Raw genomic sequence first — 17,500 nt, forward strand, 5'->3', positions numbered from 1 at the left:
CACTGCTTTAGCAGTAGATGGAGATGATTGTGTGTGTGTGTGTGTGTGTGTGTGTGTGTGTGTGTGTGTGTGTGTGTGTGTGTGTGTGTGTGTGTGTGTGTGTGTGTGTGTGTGTGTGTGTTGTGTGTGTTTCCTGACAGAGGCTGGCAGAAGCAGCAGAGGAGGCTGATCTTTACCATGAATACAACGAGACCCTGGAGGTAAACAAAACACTCGTATCCCCCTGAATAAACACCTCCCCAACTTGACAATTCATTATTTCCTTTTAGAACAGCCAGTGGTGGGAAAAGTACTCACATTTCTTACTTAAGTAAAAGTATTAATACTGCAATGTAGAAATACTCTCTTACAACTAAAAGTCCGGAATTTAAAATGTACTTGAGTAAAAGTACGAAAGTATCGGCATCAAAATGTACTTAAAGTACCAGAAGTAAAAGTACTCATTATGCAGAAATGTCTAATTTCATCTAAATCTTTTGAGAATAGCAGATCTACAAGCTCACAATGCGTTGCATCGCGACACATTGTGAGCTTGTAGATATGCTATTTTCAAATGGCCGAAATGTATATAGGGCTGAAGTGGTTAATGTATGTTTTGTAATAATAATCAAAAGTAACTAGTAACTAAAGTTTTCAAATAAATGTAGCGGAGTAAAAGTATAATATTTGCCTCTGAGATGTAGCGGAGTAGAAGTAAAAGTACTGAAAATTGGAAACACTCCTGAAAAGTAAAAATACCTCAAAACTGTACTTAAGTCCAGTACTTGAGTAAATGTACTTAGTTACTTTACACCACTGAGAACGGCATGTATATGTAATGGGAGCATCACAGTACAGGTCAGGCAGGTATCGAAGTCATTCCGCTCTCCAATCACAAACGCCCACAATCCTAATAGTTCAATATAGGCCAGCAATTCTGGTGGCCCACGAGGGTATTGCAAGTGAGCCCCCAAATAATTCTCGCAAAACACTAAGATTTTAATGACAATATAACATTAATATTAAAAAGTGATACCAATGAATAAGACCTTAACGTTTTCTACGTTACTTTCATTGATCCGAGGTGGAACACCTTGACTTTGATCATTAAAATAAATCTGAAAATGCACGTGGCATGTTGGCTGCCGTGTTAAGGGGTCAGATGGGTGGGCCGCGAATGCTTTCATAATGGCCAATTCTTGATGCTTCCGAAGTCTGGGTTCGGACAGGCTTTCCGAACTATAGTTCAGTGAGTCTGGACATCTGGGGGTGCACGAGTTCTGAGAAAAAAATCTTTGAATATATATCTTTAAAGCAAACATTTGTAACTCAAATCTTTGCTTCTGGGGGGTCCCTGGAACAAAACATTTTGAGATGGGGTCCGCGGCCAAATACATATCTAAAAATGTTTTCTAAATCCTAACAGTATGTTGCTATATCAGTGGTGCTCCAACTTTTCCAAGGACCCCCAAAATAATATGTGTTTGGACCTCCATCTCAAAATATGTTATTCCAGGGACCCCCAGAAGCAGGTCGGAGTTAAAAATGTTCGCTTTAAAACATATTTTCCAAGATTTTTCCTAAAATAGCATCTACAAGCTCATGTGCCGCACTATGAGCTTGTAGATCTGCTATTTTTGAATAGCCAAAGTAATCCTAAAATGACACAGATGCATTCCCGCCCGGTCTTAATGGGTTAAGCAGACCGAGACTGGCTCTTTCATGCTACATGCTCAGTCAGTATACACTGTAGCTCTACTGCAGCTTGTCACCTCCCCAGACTCTTGTATTGCAATAGCATTTAGGACTTCACCATGTCAGCATGTTATTTTTAATTCTATGTATTGTATCAGGTTCTTTAATATCTTTCATTTCTGTCCCTGTGCAGGGTACACACATGTCTATTGTCGTGTCCATATAATAGCCACACCGTCAAATACAATGCAATATCATTGCAATAAATGGTTTTATCTTGGCTCACTGACACATATTTATTGTATAAGTGTATTAACATGCATGTTTCCTATCTATAATTTGAATGCTATAACTACAGTATATTAATGAACATATTTCTTCTATAACAGTATATTAGTAATCAAATTTCTTGTGTACAGTGTAGGCTGATGACTATAACTATACAGTATACTCTACGATATATTAATAACAATCTTTCTTGTGTCTAGTTTGACTACTTTAACTCCGTGCGGATCAATATGAAGGATGAGGATGGGAACACCCTTGAGCTTGGAGGAGAGTTTGCTCTGGAGGAAAACGAACATTTTAACAAAATACGAGTCAACACAGAACTGAGTAACATACAAGTACCTACTAATGTCTACAATAAAGGTACACACACACAGACACGCACACACACAGACACGCACGCACGCACGCACGCACGCACGCACGCACGCACGCACGCACGCACGCACGCACGCACGCACACAATTTCAATACTTGTGAGGACATCAACATTTTTGGGGCGGCGATTTTATTAGTGCCATTTTAAAATCTTTTTGCTTATTTTTTAACCCTAACCCTGAAGCTGAATACAGCCGATCTACAAGCTCACAACGAACGGGTCGCAGTGTGACGCATTGTGAGCTTGTAGATCTGCTATTTTTGGTGCGTGACGCCGCCGCACAACAGTATAAATGAATAAATCAGGCATAAATCTAACCCTAACTTCTATATCTAACCTCTAAATGCCTATGCCTAACCCCAACCTTAATCTTTTACTATTAAAATCTGTTGTGAATGCCGGGAAAATTGTCCTAACTATGTCTATTACTCACATTCTATTATACTTGTGGGGACATTTGGCCCTCACAAGTATAGTAATACACGTACACATAAACACACATACACACACGCACACACACACACACACACACACACACACACACACACACACACACACACACACACACATACATACACATCCACGCTCTCTCTCTCAAATCTCCACTCTGCTCTTCGCTCTTACTCTCCCCTCTCCCTCGTGCTTGCATTATGTTTTATTCCATTAGCTTGCACTATATTTCTCTCTCTGTCTTTCTCTCTCTGTCTGTAGGGTCAGAACTAGTAAATGGTGCTTACATGTCAGAGATTTTAAATGACGTTTTCATGGAGAACTTCCAGGAAGATCCGACTCTGACTTGGCAGTACTTTGGTAGTTCTTCTGGCTTCTTCAGACTCTACCCAGGTACACACACACACATGCACGCACACACACACACGCACATGCGTACGCACACAGACACACACGCACACTCTTCTGCAGCACCCACAGACATCAGGTTTGACCTATACAGTATTGAACAGCCAACTGCTGTGTCACTGCTGACTGGCTGTGAGGAGAGAGATGTGCAATTGAGGAGGGGGGGGGGTTGCAAATCAGCATTACACTGCAGTTCTGGGCTCAATGAAGACTAGTGCTGGGTAATTCGGCCTACAACCTCATGATACGAGGCGTATCACGATACAGAGGCCATCACGATGCACGTTGATTTTGAATTATGACCTTGTCTTATTGAGCTTTTCCTTATTATTTCTCTTTAACACTTACATTTCAGGCCCCCCAGGTCTTAGAATTAAAATAAAAGATTATGTTTGTACTCCCAGAGTTCTTATTAATAAATGCAAATGAAATATTCGCTCTCGTTCTTTTTTTTTTTTTTTGGTTATCGCTTTTTTGGGGTCTTTTATTGCAACTGATGTCTGAGTCTCAGACACACACACAAACACACCATAGGTGATGTTTATTCTTCAGAACTGTGTCACACACAGCATTTCCTGCCGTATCAATAGCAGCCTCTGTATCGATACGCGTATTGGCAAGGAGTACGATACGATATATTGCCATATCGGTTGTCTGAACGCAGCCCTAATGAAGTCCACAATATGCAATATGTTCCGCCCTTTGCCCACCTGACCAGGTCTACCAACGTACAGCGGCTCCCATGCTCGTCCATTGGTATTTTTTTTATGCATCATGATGTCATGTGGTTCTCTAACTTTTTCATGTCAAGAACCCCCAAATTAATATGTATTTGGCCACAGACCCCCATCTGAAAATACACTGCTCAAAATAATTAAGGGAACACTTTGATCCCTTAATTCTTTTGAGTTTTCATGAACTGTGTACATACTGCTAACAAAAACTGCTCAAAAGAATTAAGGGATCAAAGTGTTAGTGTTGTTAAAATGTTTCTAAAATATTCAAAATCTTTCACTTTTTTTCTAGATTTGAATTTAAAATGGCAGATCTACAAGCTCACAACCATTTGGTTCAATTTCTATACTGTAAAAGTTAAATTAACATAAAAGTCTGTATCAAACAGGGGATGTGGCCTAATGCATATCAAACTGGGGGTCCTTGAAACTAAAAAGGTTGAGAATCACTGCTTGACAGTCTACGCTGTTAGGACTGCATCCTCTCTGGCCATTTGTTTAATCCAGACCAAAGACAAACATGTTCTCCCTGGCCTTTTAAATCAAATGCCCTGTGCCTCCATGGAGTAGTAAGTGCCTGGACTCTTATCTTGTGCTTTTTAAACCTCCATGCTCTCCTTCATTGTTCTCCGCCTATAATGTGATTTTTATTATGTGTTGTTGTGTACATTTTTGTGTAAAAGTTGTTTCTCTTTTATATTTTTTGTTGCACTTCAGTTCAGTCAACCCTGGTTGTTTTTAAATGGTCTTTATAAATACAATTGACTTGACTTGACTACACAGCTCTGGTCTGGTCTGGAAACCACTGGAAGTCCATCGCCACAGATATGTCGGTTCACCCATTTCACAAAGACCATGGCTCTCTCCCTCTCTCTCTCTCTCCTTCTCTCTCTCTCCCTCTCTCTCTCTCTCTCTCTCTCTCTCTCTCTCTCTCTCTCTCTCTCTCTCTCTCTCTCTCTCTCTCTCTCTCTCTCTACAGGGATCCAGTGGATTCCAGATGATAATGGGGTCGTGACCTTTGACTGCAGGAACAGGAACTGGTAAGTCACGCCTCTTTTTCATTCATTCTTTCACTCTATACTGTATGTCTGGTCATTCTGGAACTGACCAATCACCTTCCTCAACCCGTTTAGACCTGGAACACCAATACGTAACTATACCTTTCGATCCGGGAAGCCCTTTAGGTGTAGTTGTTGCTGTATAGTAAACAGTATATAGCGACTTTAAAAATATATATATATATATTTGAATAAAAAAGTTTTTCAGAAAACTTAGGTCAGGATTTAGAAGGCGTTTTTAGAATCGGCCTCAGGTCTAAATGGGTTAATCCCAAACAAAATGAAGGCTTGTTTCCACGAAAATAGATTAGGTGCTTTGCTTTCTATGAATGTGTTTGCTGCTTCTCAAAACAGGAGGAAAGAGAGAGAAAGAGAGAGAGAGAGAGAGAGAGAGAGAGAAAGATGAAGTGAGAGAGAAGGAGGAGAGCAGAGGCTAATGAGGGCAGGACTGTTGGGAGGACAGAGCGAGGGGGCGGGGGTAAATCTCGTTAGCGTTAACGAGCTTGGAACTCTGGAGGAAGAGAATAAAGGGATGAGACAATAGAGACAGGGAAGGAATGAGAGGAGGTTTGACCTCGACCTGCCTGCTGTGTCTGTTCATATTTTAACTCATAGCTGTCCTTCTCTCGTTCTCTCTCTCTCTCTCTCTCTCTCTCTCTCTCTCTCTCTCTCTCTCTCTCCCTTCTCAAATTCAAATTCAAATTCAAACACTGTATGCTTTATCGCAGTGTTTCCCAAACAGTGGGTCGGGACCCATTTGTGGGTTGTGGATCCATTTTTGTGCAGGGTCGCGAGTTTTTCCTATGTTTATTATTATTATTTCAAAAGACTTTCAAAGAATTTCCACAAAAAGAATTTCATAAGTTAAATTCACTGCACATACTCCTACTGGCAAAACACGCAGAGGGATCAAATAATTCAACTTTAAATGTGTCAACTGAAAATAAAAAAAAATCGGTTGAATATGCATCATGTCTATAATATGCATCCGATCTTGTGACTTTTTTTTTTGGGGCACATAAATATGTTATTTGAGATTTGGCACTATTGTAATTTATTTTGCATGAAGAATAAGGCATTCTAATGCAGGCTTTGGCCCCATGAAAGTCTGCCTGCAGACGTGAGTCAAAATTCAATGACAGAAACAAATTCTTTAAATGCAGATAAGTACAAAATATGGACGTAAACGAGCTTAGTGAATGAGGCCCAGTATGTAAATTAATTGTATGTAGACTATAGTCACCCATTGTCCCTCATTTTGTGGCAAGCTGCTACATGATTTGCTTCCAACCATGAACATTCGGCTTTCTCACCTTAGGGCATTGCCTGGGAGGAGTCAAAAGGTATCTGTGTTTTTGTTATTTGTGTGAATTTGGGGAGGTCTTCTTTTCTTATGTCTTTATATTTGTCACATATTGGTCAAGAAGTGGACAGTGAACAATGTGGTAGTGCAGTCAAAGAAGCTATGCTAAAAGGATAACACACTCAGTTCCCTGACGGCAGTGAGAGAGAGCACATGCCATCAGTCCATGTCTGCCTTTCTCCATGGCCAGGGGTATGCTCACTGAGCTCTCTCTCTCTCTCTCTCTCTCTGTCTCTGTAGGTACATCCAGGCTGCCACCAGTCCTAAAGATGTGGTGATTGTAGTGGATATGAGTGGAAGTATGAAGGGCCTGAGGCTGACCATCGCCAAGCACACCATCAACACCATACTGGACACCCTGGGAGAGAACGACTTTGTTAACATCATCGCTGTGAGCGCACGCACGCACGCACGCACGCACGCACGCACGCACGCACGCACGCACGCACGCACGCACGCACGCACGCACGCACGCACGCACGCACGCACGCACGCACGCACGCACGCACGCACGACACACAACACACAACACACAACACACAACACACAACACACACTCAATCACGTGTGAGTGGTCTCAAGACCTCATCAGCAGGAGTTGGAGATTAACACACCGACTGTCTGTCTCACACACACACACACACACACACACACACACACACACACACACACACACACACACACACACACACACACACACACACACACACACACACACACACACACACACACACACACACAATCACTCAAAACAGACATTGGCAAAGGCTCTCAAAATAAACGAAACATGATTGTGTCCCGTTGTTGTGTTTAACATTGATGTCACTAAGTTGATTTTCAATGTGTTTTCTATCAGTGTGGTGTGTGTTGTAATAAGCCAGCTTTAAACACCACACATGTTGGCTTTAATAATCCTCTTAACTGTTCCCACAATTCAACGAGAGAGAGAGAGAGAGAGAGAGAGAGAGAGAGAGAGAGAGAGAGAGAGAGAGAGAGAGAGAGAGAGAGAGAGAGAGAGAGAGAGAGAGAGAGAGAGAGAGAGAGAGAGAGAGTGAATGAATAAAAACAGGAACAGGTGGAGACAAAAAGAGAGACATCGAGTTGGACAAAGAGAGTATCTGCCTGGCTTTGGTGGAAAAAGTACTCTGTTGTACTTAAGTAAAAGTATCTAGTATTTAATTGATTAAAAGTACAAAAGTTTAGGCATCAAAATATACTTAAAATACCAAAAGTAAAAGTAGTCATTATGCAGAATATCCCGTTTCACAAGTTATCATATGTCAATAACAAAGAAAACATCTTATGAAAATAGCAGATCTACAAGCTCACAACGTGTCGCATCGCAATGAGTTGTGAGCTTGGAGATCTGCTATTTCTAAATAGCCAAAGTTGAAATAGGGCTGAAGTGGTTAATGCAGGCTATGCATTGTAATAATAATCTAAATCTACAAAGTACTGTAACTAGTAACTAAAGCTGTCAAATGTTGTGGAGTAAAAGTACTATATTTGCCACTGAGATGTAGTGGAGTAGAAGTAGATGTATAGAAAATTGGAAATACTCCAGTACAGTAAAAGTACCTTAAAATTGTACTTAAGTACAGTACTTGAGTAGGCCTACATGCACTTTCCACCACTGGTATCTGGCTCTGGCTCTAAAGTGGAGCATAAGTGAATGAATTTGCTAACAAAAGCGTGTATGTTCAAATCCCTGAAAATATGGCCTGTAAATGATAGGGTGCAGCAGTTCATCAAACTAATCAATTTAATTGATATCAGGGTATTTTTGCAGATCTACAAGCTCTCAATGCATCAAAATGATTTGTGAGATTGTAGATCTCAATTGTTGCTCTTTTTTCCGTGACACAATTGTTCGTTGTACAACGAATTACATAAAATAGGGCTTAAGTGCTTATCACACAAATCAATTTAGTTGATTGTAAAAATCTATTAGAATCGGTTCATTGATGTACTGTATACATATTGAAAAACAGAAAAACAAACTTATTGATTGTGATTATTTGATTATTTGATTAGATACTATTTGAAGATCCGGATCCAGTCCGGGTTTTATTCTTAATAAAAATAGCAAAATCAACAGGAAGTTAAATTTTTATTTAAAAAACAAACATTAATGGCTTTTGTGATGTTCTATATTGTTTTAACTTTGTTTGCGTTTGTTTAAGTGCTAAAAGAGTGACTTAGAGAGCTGTTACTTAGTGTAAGTCAATGATGAGCACATTTTGAATGATCAATTTATAATCAATGGAGCAATTATTTTGTATTTCTTGTCCACCTTTAGAGTTACATCATGGCAAGGTAAATACACAACCCAAACCTTTACCAAAGTGGTCTTGTCCTTTAAAGTATACTACAATACTGTAGCTCCATTGATCCAAGGCAGAAAACGATTGATTGATGATTAAAATAAACATGCTCTGAAAATGCACACAGCCCACCCATCTGACCACTTATCAGCCGTGTTAAGTGGTCAGATGGGTGGGTCCTGATCCAGAAAAGGTTAGAACCAATGCTCTAGAGCAAACCATCAGGTTTATGGGGCCCAAACGCAGCCAGTTCTGACTGAGAACCAGTTTCTTTGCATCGCAAATGCTTGTAACAATGCAAGATTATTTTCAGGAACCGGCAAGAACACTGGCACTGTGTCTATGGAAAAGGACTATGACTTACTGATTGATTGTGTGTTTGTTTGATTGATTGATTGATTGATATACAGTGCAGTTGATTGATTTGTTAATATTCATGTCTCCAGTACAGTGACTATGTGCGCTATGTGGAGCCGTGCTTCAAAGGAATTCTGGTACAGGCTGACCTGGATAATAGAGAGGTACTGCACACACACACACACACACACACACACACACACACACACACACACACACACACACACACACACACACACACACACACACACACACACACACACACACACACACACACACACACACATACTGACACACACGTATACTATGCACACATGCATGCACACGCGCACACACTTCTCCTTTCTCCTTTCACAAGGAGAACTAATAGATCACTTAACCTCCATCAACCTTTTAATTATCTGGCTAATTCTGAGACACAGCAGTGTGTGTGTGTGTGTGTGTGTGTGTGTGTGTGTGTGTGTGTGTGTGTGTGTGTGTGTGTGTGCACGCACGTACTGTACGCGCACGCGCGTACAGTACGTGCGTGCGTGCTGACTTACTTGGGGGCATACACAGTATTTGTCATCAAAGCAAGGTGATTGGGGATGGCATGTCAAACTGAGGACAAAAATGTTGTCCCCACTTTGATTTGACTGCAGTTGCATATGGTTAGTGTGAAGGACCTTACTCACAGACCTTACTCAGAGTGACGAATAAACCAGATCAGAAAATGCATTGGTAGGCCTGGACGGCTGGCGTAGCCTGGCAGCGTGTCACAGGTTCCCAATCCCGATGACCTTTTCTGCGTGTCACTAGCCTGGTAAAGCCCCTCCCTCCGGAAAATCTCATTTCCATTTGATTTCAGGAAGGAGTCTGGCATGAAGGCCTGTATGGGCAATTTGGGAGTTGGGCTGGATTAGTACCGTTGACTGACAACCCCTTCAGCCAATGATCGTTGTTCCCCTTCAGCCAATCAGCAGTGCATTTTTACCACCTCCAGACTAATGTGACGCAACAGGGCTTTTGAGACAGCCATGCCCAAAATAGGTTGCCTTATTCGGATACATGCGTGTCACTGCCCGCCCCTGCCGGTTCTCTGAATTTTTATTTTTTAGTAGGCTCTGTCATGATTAATTGACCACATATATGAAGTTAAACAACTAAGTCCAAACGATATCTTAAAAGTAAATTCCGTGCCTCAAAATAGAAGTTTGAGAGCGTTTTGAAACGCTCATTGCAACGAATTGATGAACACATTTTGTGAAATGTACTGTATATCCTTCATTGTAGCTACTGCTGCGATGTGGTCAGTGCATTGACTGATTATTTATTACTCAGCGTTTCATGTTGGTCGCACCCTTAATACATTCATTTAGCAAACTGTGGCAAGGGATGTCTGTTTCTCTGCCATGCCACTGCACAACTCAGGCTTATGTGTGTGTTTGTTGGAGTATATTGCGAGGCACAGGAGGGCAGGACACCTATTAGGCAGCAGGCTGTCGGGAAACCTCGCCGACGATTCGCCAGTCGTAATTAATAATGATTACAGTATAATGATAAAACAATAATAAAAAAAAACATCCATGGTGGCTGGCAATATTTATATTTAACGGCCAATTGAGATTATAATCGGCAAGTGGCCTGCATATGACTATGGCTATTTTCTGGGAATGTTCCCCCTACCCCAGAATAGGGATGCTTGGTTTAAGTGGTTAATGCTGTCTGCATTGTGAGTTGTAAGGTATAATCTCTCTCTCTCTCTCTCTCTCTCTCTCTCTCTCTCTCTCTCTCTCTCTCCCCAGCATTTTAAACTCTTGGTAGATGAGCTCCACGTCAAAGGAGAAGGGAGGGTCAAGAAGGCAATGAAGGAATCCTTCAAAATTCTTAATGAGGTTTGTCCGTCCTCATCACCATTACAGACTACAACTACACACCATCTTGTCACAGCACAATAGTAAAAGTATTATTATATATATTTTATATTGCTTTTTACCCCTTTTTCTCCCCAATTTTAGTCATCGTTATGCCAATTGATTCCTCCCCACTCACATTGTGTTGTCACTGGTGTTGTATCCTACTGGCTTACCTGCCAGTGAGGAGCCCCCACCGGGGCTTGTCAGCACTCCCTGCTGACAAGTGCCGACCCAGCGAGTAGGAATATGTGCAGTGAGAGTTATCACCCTCCCCGCCTGGCTTTCCTGCCCAGAACACGGGCCAATTGTGTTCGTATAGAGCTCGACAAAGCCGGATGCACCACAGTGGATTCAAACCCACAACCTCCTCACCGTGGTGGCACTTTACCACTAACAGACCACTGAATTCAGTGATTAACCAATCAGAATCAAGCATTCAACGTACCAAGCTGTCTAATAAAATTATATAATTTTATTTAACACTGTGAACACAACTAAAGTTATATATGACTCATGGTTGTATTTATAGAGACATAACTCTATGGACAGCCTTGGCCTTGGACGACTGCTTCCTGCTGCTGAGTGACATGGCCCTCCCACAGTTTACCCATGTATTGATCACCTCCCCATTCATAAGGAGGGTGTGTGAGTGGGCCTTCATGTGGAGCGACGCTGGTGGGGAACAGTGTTACCATGTCTGCTTATTATAAGCGACTTGGGGCTTGTTTTTCTGTAAAGTTGCTTGTAAATATTGGTACTGTAGTTGCGGGTATTTGGGCTCATGTCAAGGATCGCCCAAATTAATATGCATTGTCCACAGACCCGCATCTAAAAAGATTCTGTGCCAGGGACCCCATACAAGATATTTAAAATATTTCCAAAATATTGCAAATGTGTCAATTTTTCCCCCAATTTTTTTAAAGTACCAATGGTAAGATCTACAAGCTCACAACGCGTCACGATACAACACGTTGTGAGCTTGTAGATCGGCTATTTTCAAATAGTTGTGTGTGTGCTCATATGGCCCCGTAGTCGCTTTTTTGGGCTTGTTTTCATAGACCTGGTTGCTTGTTTCTCTTGCAAAATCTGGCAACAGTGGTGAGGAGCGACCCATTTGGGTTAAGGGCCTGTGTCTGTCTGTGTGTCTGTCTGTGTGTCTGTGTGTCTGTCTGTCTGTCTGTCTGTCTGTCTGTCTGTCTGTCTGTCTGTCTGTCTTGTCTGATTGTGTCTATCTGTCTGTCTGTCTGTCTGTCTGTCTTGTCTGATTGTGTCTATCTGTCTGTCCGTCTGTCTGTCTGTCTGTTCTGCAGGCAGCAGCATTAGGACAGGGCAGTCTGTGCAACCAGGCCATCATGTTGATAACTGACGGAGCGATGGAGGACTTCCAAGAAGTCTTTGAAGAATTAAACTGGCCGGAGAGACGGGTACACACACGCACGCACGCGCACGCATGCACATGCACATGCACGCACGCACGCACACACACACACACACACACACACACACACACACACACACACACACACACACACACACACACACACACACACACACACACACGTAGGCACGTACAATCACAATTTTTTTAATGAATTATTTTTCCTCCAGGTTCGAGTGTTCACTTATCTGATTGGTCGAGAGATGACCTTTGTTGACAACGTGAAGTGGATCGCCTGCAACAACAAAGGTAAGAGGAAGAGGAACAGGAAGAGGACGTAAATATGTGGAATTGAAAAGCTTTTTAAAGGATCATTTTGTTGCCGTCGGGCAGCAACCTTGTATCTCCATTTTTTTCAATTCATTTGGGAATAAAACAGTGAAAAGAAAAAATATATTTTTTTTACTATTTTAAAATGTTAAATGTTAAAATAATAATAAAAAAGGAATGGTTTTGGACATACAAGTTTTCACCCGACAGCAACGTTTTCTACATTTATGCTTTCTACCTGTTTTTCCTAAGTTGCCTTAGGAGGCATGGCTTGCCTCTGTCAATATGATATATGTATGTATCTATGGTTTCCATGTTGTTCACTCTTTCATACACACCTGAAAAGGATTTGATGGATTTTATTGGCCTGTTTCTGTTGTTGTTTTGGTGAGGTGCTGCCCTCTAGTGTATCACATTACGTCCTGCAGGGGTCAGACAGTACCTTATAACAGATCACACATTGACAGATCTGACTCATATTACACACATCACCACCCTTCCAAAAATAACGTGTGTGTGTGTGTGTGTGTGTGTGTGTGTGTGTGTGTGTGTGTGTGTGTGTGTGTGTGTGTGTGTGTGTGAGTGAGTGAGTGAGTGAGTGAGTGAGTGAGTGAGTGAGTGAGTGAGTGAGTGAGTGAGTGAGTGAGTGAGTGAGTGAGTGAGTGAGCGATAGCTCTAAAATATGGTGGGTTAAACCCAACTTTCTGTAGTAAAATATGGAGTTCGCGGGAACCAAATGAGAGGAGAAAACTGAGAATATTCTGAAGTTACACAGAAAATACATTCATATTTATACAAACTATTGTTATCAGGGAGAAACTCCCACTCCATGGCGTCATCAGATCAGACGTCACAGTCCGGTGGTCAGTTGGTTGGTAAACGTCTCTATGACTTGTAAAAACATATCTTTCATATCTTACTGTAATCAGTAATGTCATCATTAGGCTACTTGTTCAACAATATGCCTTCATATCTGAAGGTTTTAAAAAGCAACAATAATGTCACCGAGGACGTAAGGTCATTTGGAGCAAGATGAACAGTACATCACATAGCAATCAGATAATGGATGACAGTGGTGTCATATGCGCAGTGGTAAAAAGTACATTTACTTAAGTACTGTACTTGTACAATTTTTAGGTATTTGTACTTTACTTGAGTATTTCCAATTTTCAATACTTTTACTTCTACTCCACTACATCTTGGATCCAAATATTGTACTTTTACTCCACTACATTTATTTGAAAACTTTAGTTACAAGTTACTTTGTAGATTTTGATTATTATTACAACAAAACATACATTAACCACTTCAGTCCTATATACATTTCGGCCATTTGAAAATAGCCGATCTACAAGCTCACAATTGTAGATCGGCTATTTTCAAAGGATTTTTATACTTTAGAAAGCTTGTGAAATGGGACATTCTGCATAATGAGTACTTTTACTTTTGGTACTTTAAGTTCATTTTGATGCCAATACTTGTGTAATTTTACTCAAGTACATTTTGAATTTTGGAACTGGTAACAGAGTATTTCTATATTACAGTACTGATACTTTTACTTAAGTAAAACATTTACGAGTACTTTTTCCACCACTGTGTGTGTGTGTGTGTGTGTGTGTGTGTGTGTGTGTGTGTGTGTGTGTGTGTGTGTGTGTGTGTGTGTGTGTGTTACAGGTTACTACACACATGTCTCCACTCTAGCAGACGTCCAGGAGAATGTAATGGAATACCTCCATGTCCTCAGTCGACCAATGGTTATCAACCATGACCATGACATCATCTGGACTGAAGCTTATATGGACAGTGTGGTCAGTCTGTCTGTCTGTCTGTCTGTCTGTCTGTCTGTCTGTCTGTCTGTCTGTCTGTCTGTCTGTCTGTCTGTCTGTCTGTCTGTCTGTCTGTCTGTCTGTCTGTCTGTCTGTCTGTTTAGTGTCTATACATGTCTTAACTATTAGGGAAATACTGTCTGTCTGTCATCATACTTCATGTCTGTCTGTCATCTCATTGATCTTCATTCTCTTTTTCCCTCCACGTTAAGTTTCCAGAAACAAAAGAGGTAAACAATTGCTGTAGCTACATTTAAAACCACAACCCTTCACTTCTGCATAGTATGGATCAGTGGTTCTCAAACTTTTTCATGTCAAGGACCCCCAACTTGACACTTATTAGCCCGCGGACCCCCATTTGAAAAGATATGCCAGGGACCCCCATAAGAGGAGATTTTTACGGCTCTGGCAGTGATTCTCAACCATTTTAATTTCAAGGACCCCCAGTTTGACATGCATTAGGCTACGGACCCCCATGTAATGCCATTTATCAGTCTAGGACCGCAATTTATATTGTAAAATCAATGTTAATTTAACTCTGAGAGTGTACAAATGGAACCAAATGGACCCGTTAGGGTCCATTTGTACACTCTCAGAGTTTCAAGACCCATTAGGGTCCATTTGGTTCCTACTATCCATCATTTAGCTGGGGACCCCCTGGAACTCCCGCAAGGACCCCTGGGGGTCCCCGGACCCTACTTTGAGAACCAATGGTATAGATTCTAGATACAGTGTACAGTAATGCAGATTATTTAGTGTACAGTAGTATAGATTAGATTTGATTCTGTACTGCTCTCCATCCCTCCATCCATCCATCCATCCATCCATCCATCCATCCATCCCTCCATCCATCCATCCATCCCTCCATCCCTCCATCCATCCATAAGCGTTTATCTGAAGTTGTGTTGTGGTAGGAGTTCCAGCAGAGACTCCTAGACTTCCGTTTCCCTGGCCACATTATCCAGCTCTAACTTGGGGATCCCAAGGCGCTCCGAAGGCGCTCCTTGGCCACACGCACACACACGCACACACACACACGCACACGCACACGCACACGCACACGCACACGCACACGCACACGCACACACACGCACCTACACTGGCTCCTTTCTGTTTCAAAGATCTTTATTGTGAAGCACAGGATAAAGATATACATTTGCAATTCAAACACTTATGAAGTGCTTCCCTATTTTCAACAACAAACAGACATACACACAAAATAAACGGGTTGCTTCTGGGAATTCTACAAATGTCTTCTAAATTCTAACAGCAAAAAAAAAAAAAAATCCGTTGCTGTAATATCAGTGGTTCTCAACCTTTTTTCATGTCAAGGATGTGCATTTTTCCGTGGACCAGAGATCTGCTATTTTTGAATAGCCAAAGACATCTAAAATGACACAGATGCGTTGCCGGATTGAATGGGTTAATGTTCATTTCCTGCTTGTGTTCAGCAGTAGGAAAGCTTACCGTAGCTGCTTTAGTAGACTTAACTTTTACTTCCTTAAACTTGCTTACTGTAGCTATTTGGTAGCAGATGGAACCTCTTTAGCTTAGCTATACAACAAATACTACTAGGCTATTCAGTTAGCATAAAGGTGACCTGAACTAGATTTAGTTGTGCCAACTGTGGCAATATTGACAATACTAATCCCTTTTGTACCCTAGCATTTGGCATGATCAGTGGCCCGGGTGGTAGAGAGACCCTTTGGGAAGTGGAAGGTTCCTGGTTTGATCCCCGGCTACTCCTGGCTTCACGTTGAAGTGTCCTTGAGCAAGGCACTGAACCCCACCTGCTGCTGTGCAATAGTTGCCCACTGCTCCTAATAGTTCATACATTATGGGTAAATGCAGAGGACACATTCCGGGTATGTGCAAACATACTTGGCAAATTCCCCAACAAATGTGGACTCATTTATTTGTCATCATTAAAACGATCGCACTGGCACACCTAAATCTAACACCCCCATTACTTTTACAAGCTGCAGCTGTGTTGCTTACATCACAGTGTAGCAAGGTCAGCCCAGCCATTTAGATCCATCATAACCGTTAGACGGTAACAACCTCATGAAACGCTTAATTCAACCTTAATAATTTTATGTGTGAGTAGCCAAATTTCCTGATTATAATTAGTGTGTGTGTGTGTGTGTGTGTGTGTGTGTGTGTGTGTGTGTGTGTGTGTGTGTGTGTGTGTGTGTGTGTGTAGTTGTTTAACACTCAGGCCCAGAGTTTACTGCTGATGACATCAGTAGCCATGCCCGTCTTCAGCAAGAAAAAGGAGACAGTAAGGACATTTAGATTGCTTGCTATTTAGATTTTTGTATTTGTATTCTATTATAATGGATTTTTACCCTTTTTAGATCACATTCCAGGTCATATTGCGCATCTACTGCACCTGTCAATGTATATAACCCCCCCCCCTCCCAAATTCCATATGTTATTACACAGCCACTTCACACCTCCCTGTGTTAAAGAGATAGTTCACCCCCAAAATGCCCTTTTCTCTATCGATTAGTCACCCCATGGAGACTTGAATTCATGGATATTTTATAGTTTTTGTCTCATTCCTAAGCCAATCATTTGATGACCAGCGGACCGGTAGGCAGCGGTTCCGGTAGGAGACACAAAGGAGAGTTAGGAGACTCTTTGTGTCTCCTACTGAAACCGCTGCCGGTCATCAGATGATTGGCTTAGGAATGCGACAAAAACTATTAAATATCCATGAATTCAAGTTTTTTTATGCCGGACTTGATACTTTAAAATTAAGTAAAAAAATTGAGTACTTTTTCCACCACTTTTTGTTTGGACACTAACGTGTGTAAAACCCATAGCCTGACAGAGGGACTTATTTCCTGTGGTTAGGTGTGTGATATTGTGTTTGTGTGGTTGTAGTTATCTCATGGTATTCTGCTGGGTGTGGTCGGGACTGATGTGGCATTGATGGAACTGATGAGACTGGCCCCAAGATATCAGGTACAGTATACACGCACACACACACACACACACACGCACACACACACACACATGCACACACACACA

General features: G+C 41.5%; 1 protein-coding gene across 1 annotated transcript in view; it reads left to right on the forward strand.

The window, feature by feature from the left end:
* cacna2d4a (calcium channel, voltage-dependent, alpha 2/delta subunit 4a) overlaps positions 1-17,500 on the forward strand; it is a gene marked incomplete at both ends in the record, with an annotated part of 127,144 nt that overhangs the window by 14,205 nt on the left and 95,439 nt on the right. The window contains 12 exons of the mRNA XM_080421161.1: positions 141-200; positions 2,163-2,325; positions 3,053-3,184; positions 4,913-4,973; positions 6,595-6,745; positions 9,125-9,199; positions 10,820-10,909; positions 12,241-12,354; positions 12,539-12,617; positions 14,313-14,446; positions 16,668-16,745; positions 17,354-17,434. Of these exons, the coding sequence (XP_080277287.1) occupies positions 141-200; positions 2,163-2,325; positions 3,053-3,184; positions 4,913-4,973; positions 6,595-6,745; positions 9,125-9,199; positions 10,820-10,909; positions 12,241-12,354; positions 12,539-12,617; positions 14,313-14,446; positions 16,668-16,745; positions 17,354-17,434 (1,218 nt within the window). The remainder of the gene's footprint in view (positions 1-140; positions 201-2,162; positions 2,326-3,052; positions 3,185-4,912; positions 4,974-6,594; positions 6,746-9,124; positions 9,200-10,819; positions 10,910-12,240; positions 12,355-12,538; positions 12,618-14,312; positions 14,447-16,667; positions 16,746-17,353; positions 17,435-17,500) is intronic.

The sequence above is a fragment of the Gymnoscopelus braueri genome, assembly GCF_963280865.1.
Source record: "Gymnoscopelus braueri genome assembly, chromosome: 23".
NCBI lineage: Eukaryota > Metazoa > Chordata > Actinopteri > Myctophiformes > Myctophidae > Gymnoscopelus > Gymnoscopelus braueri.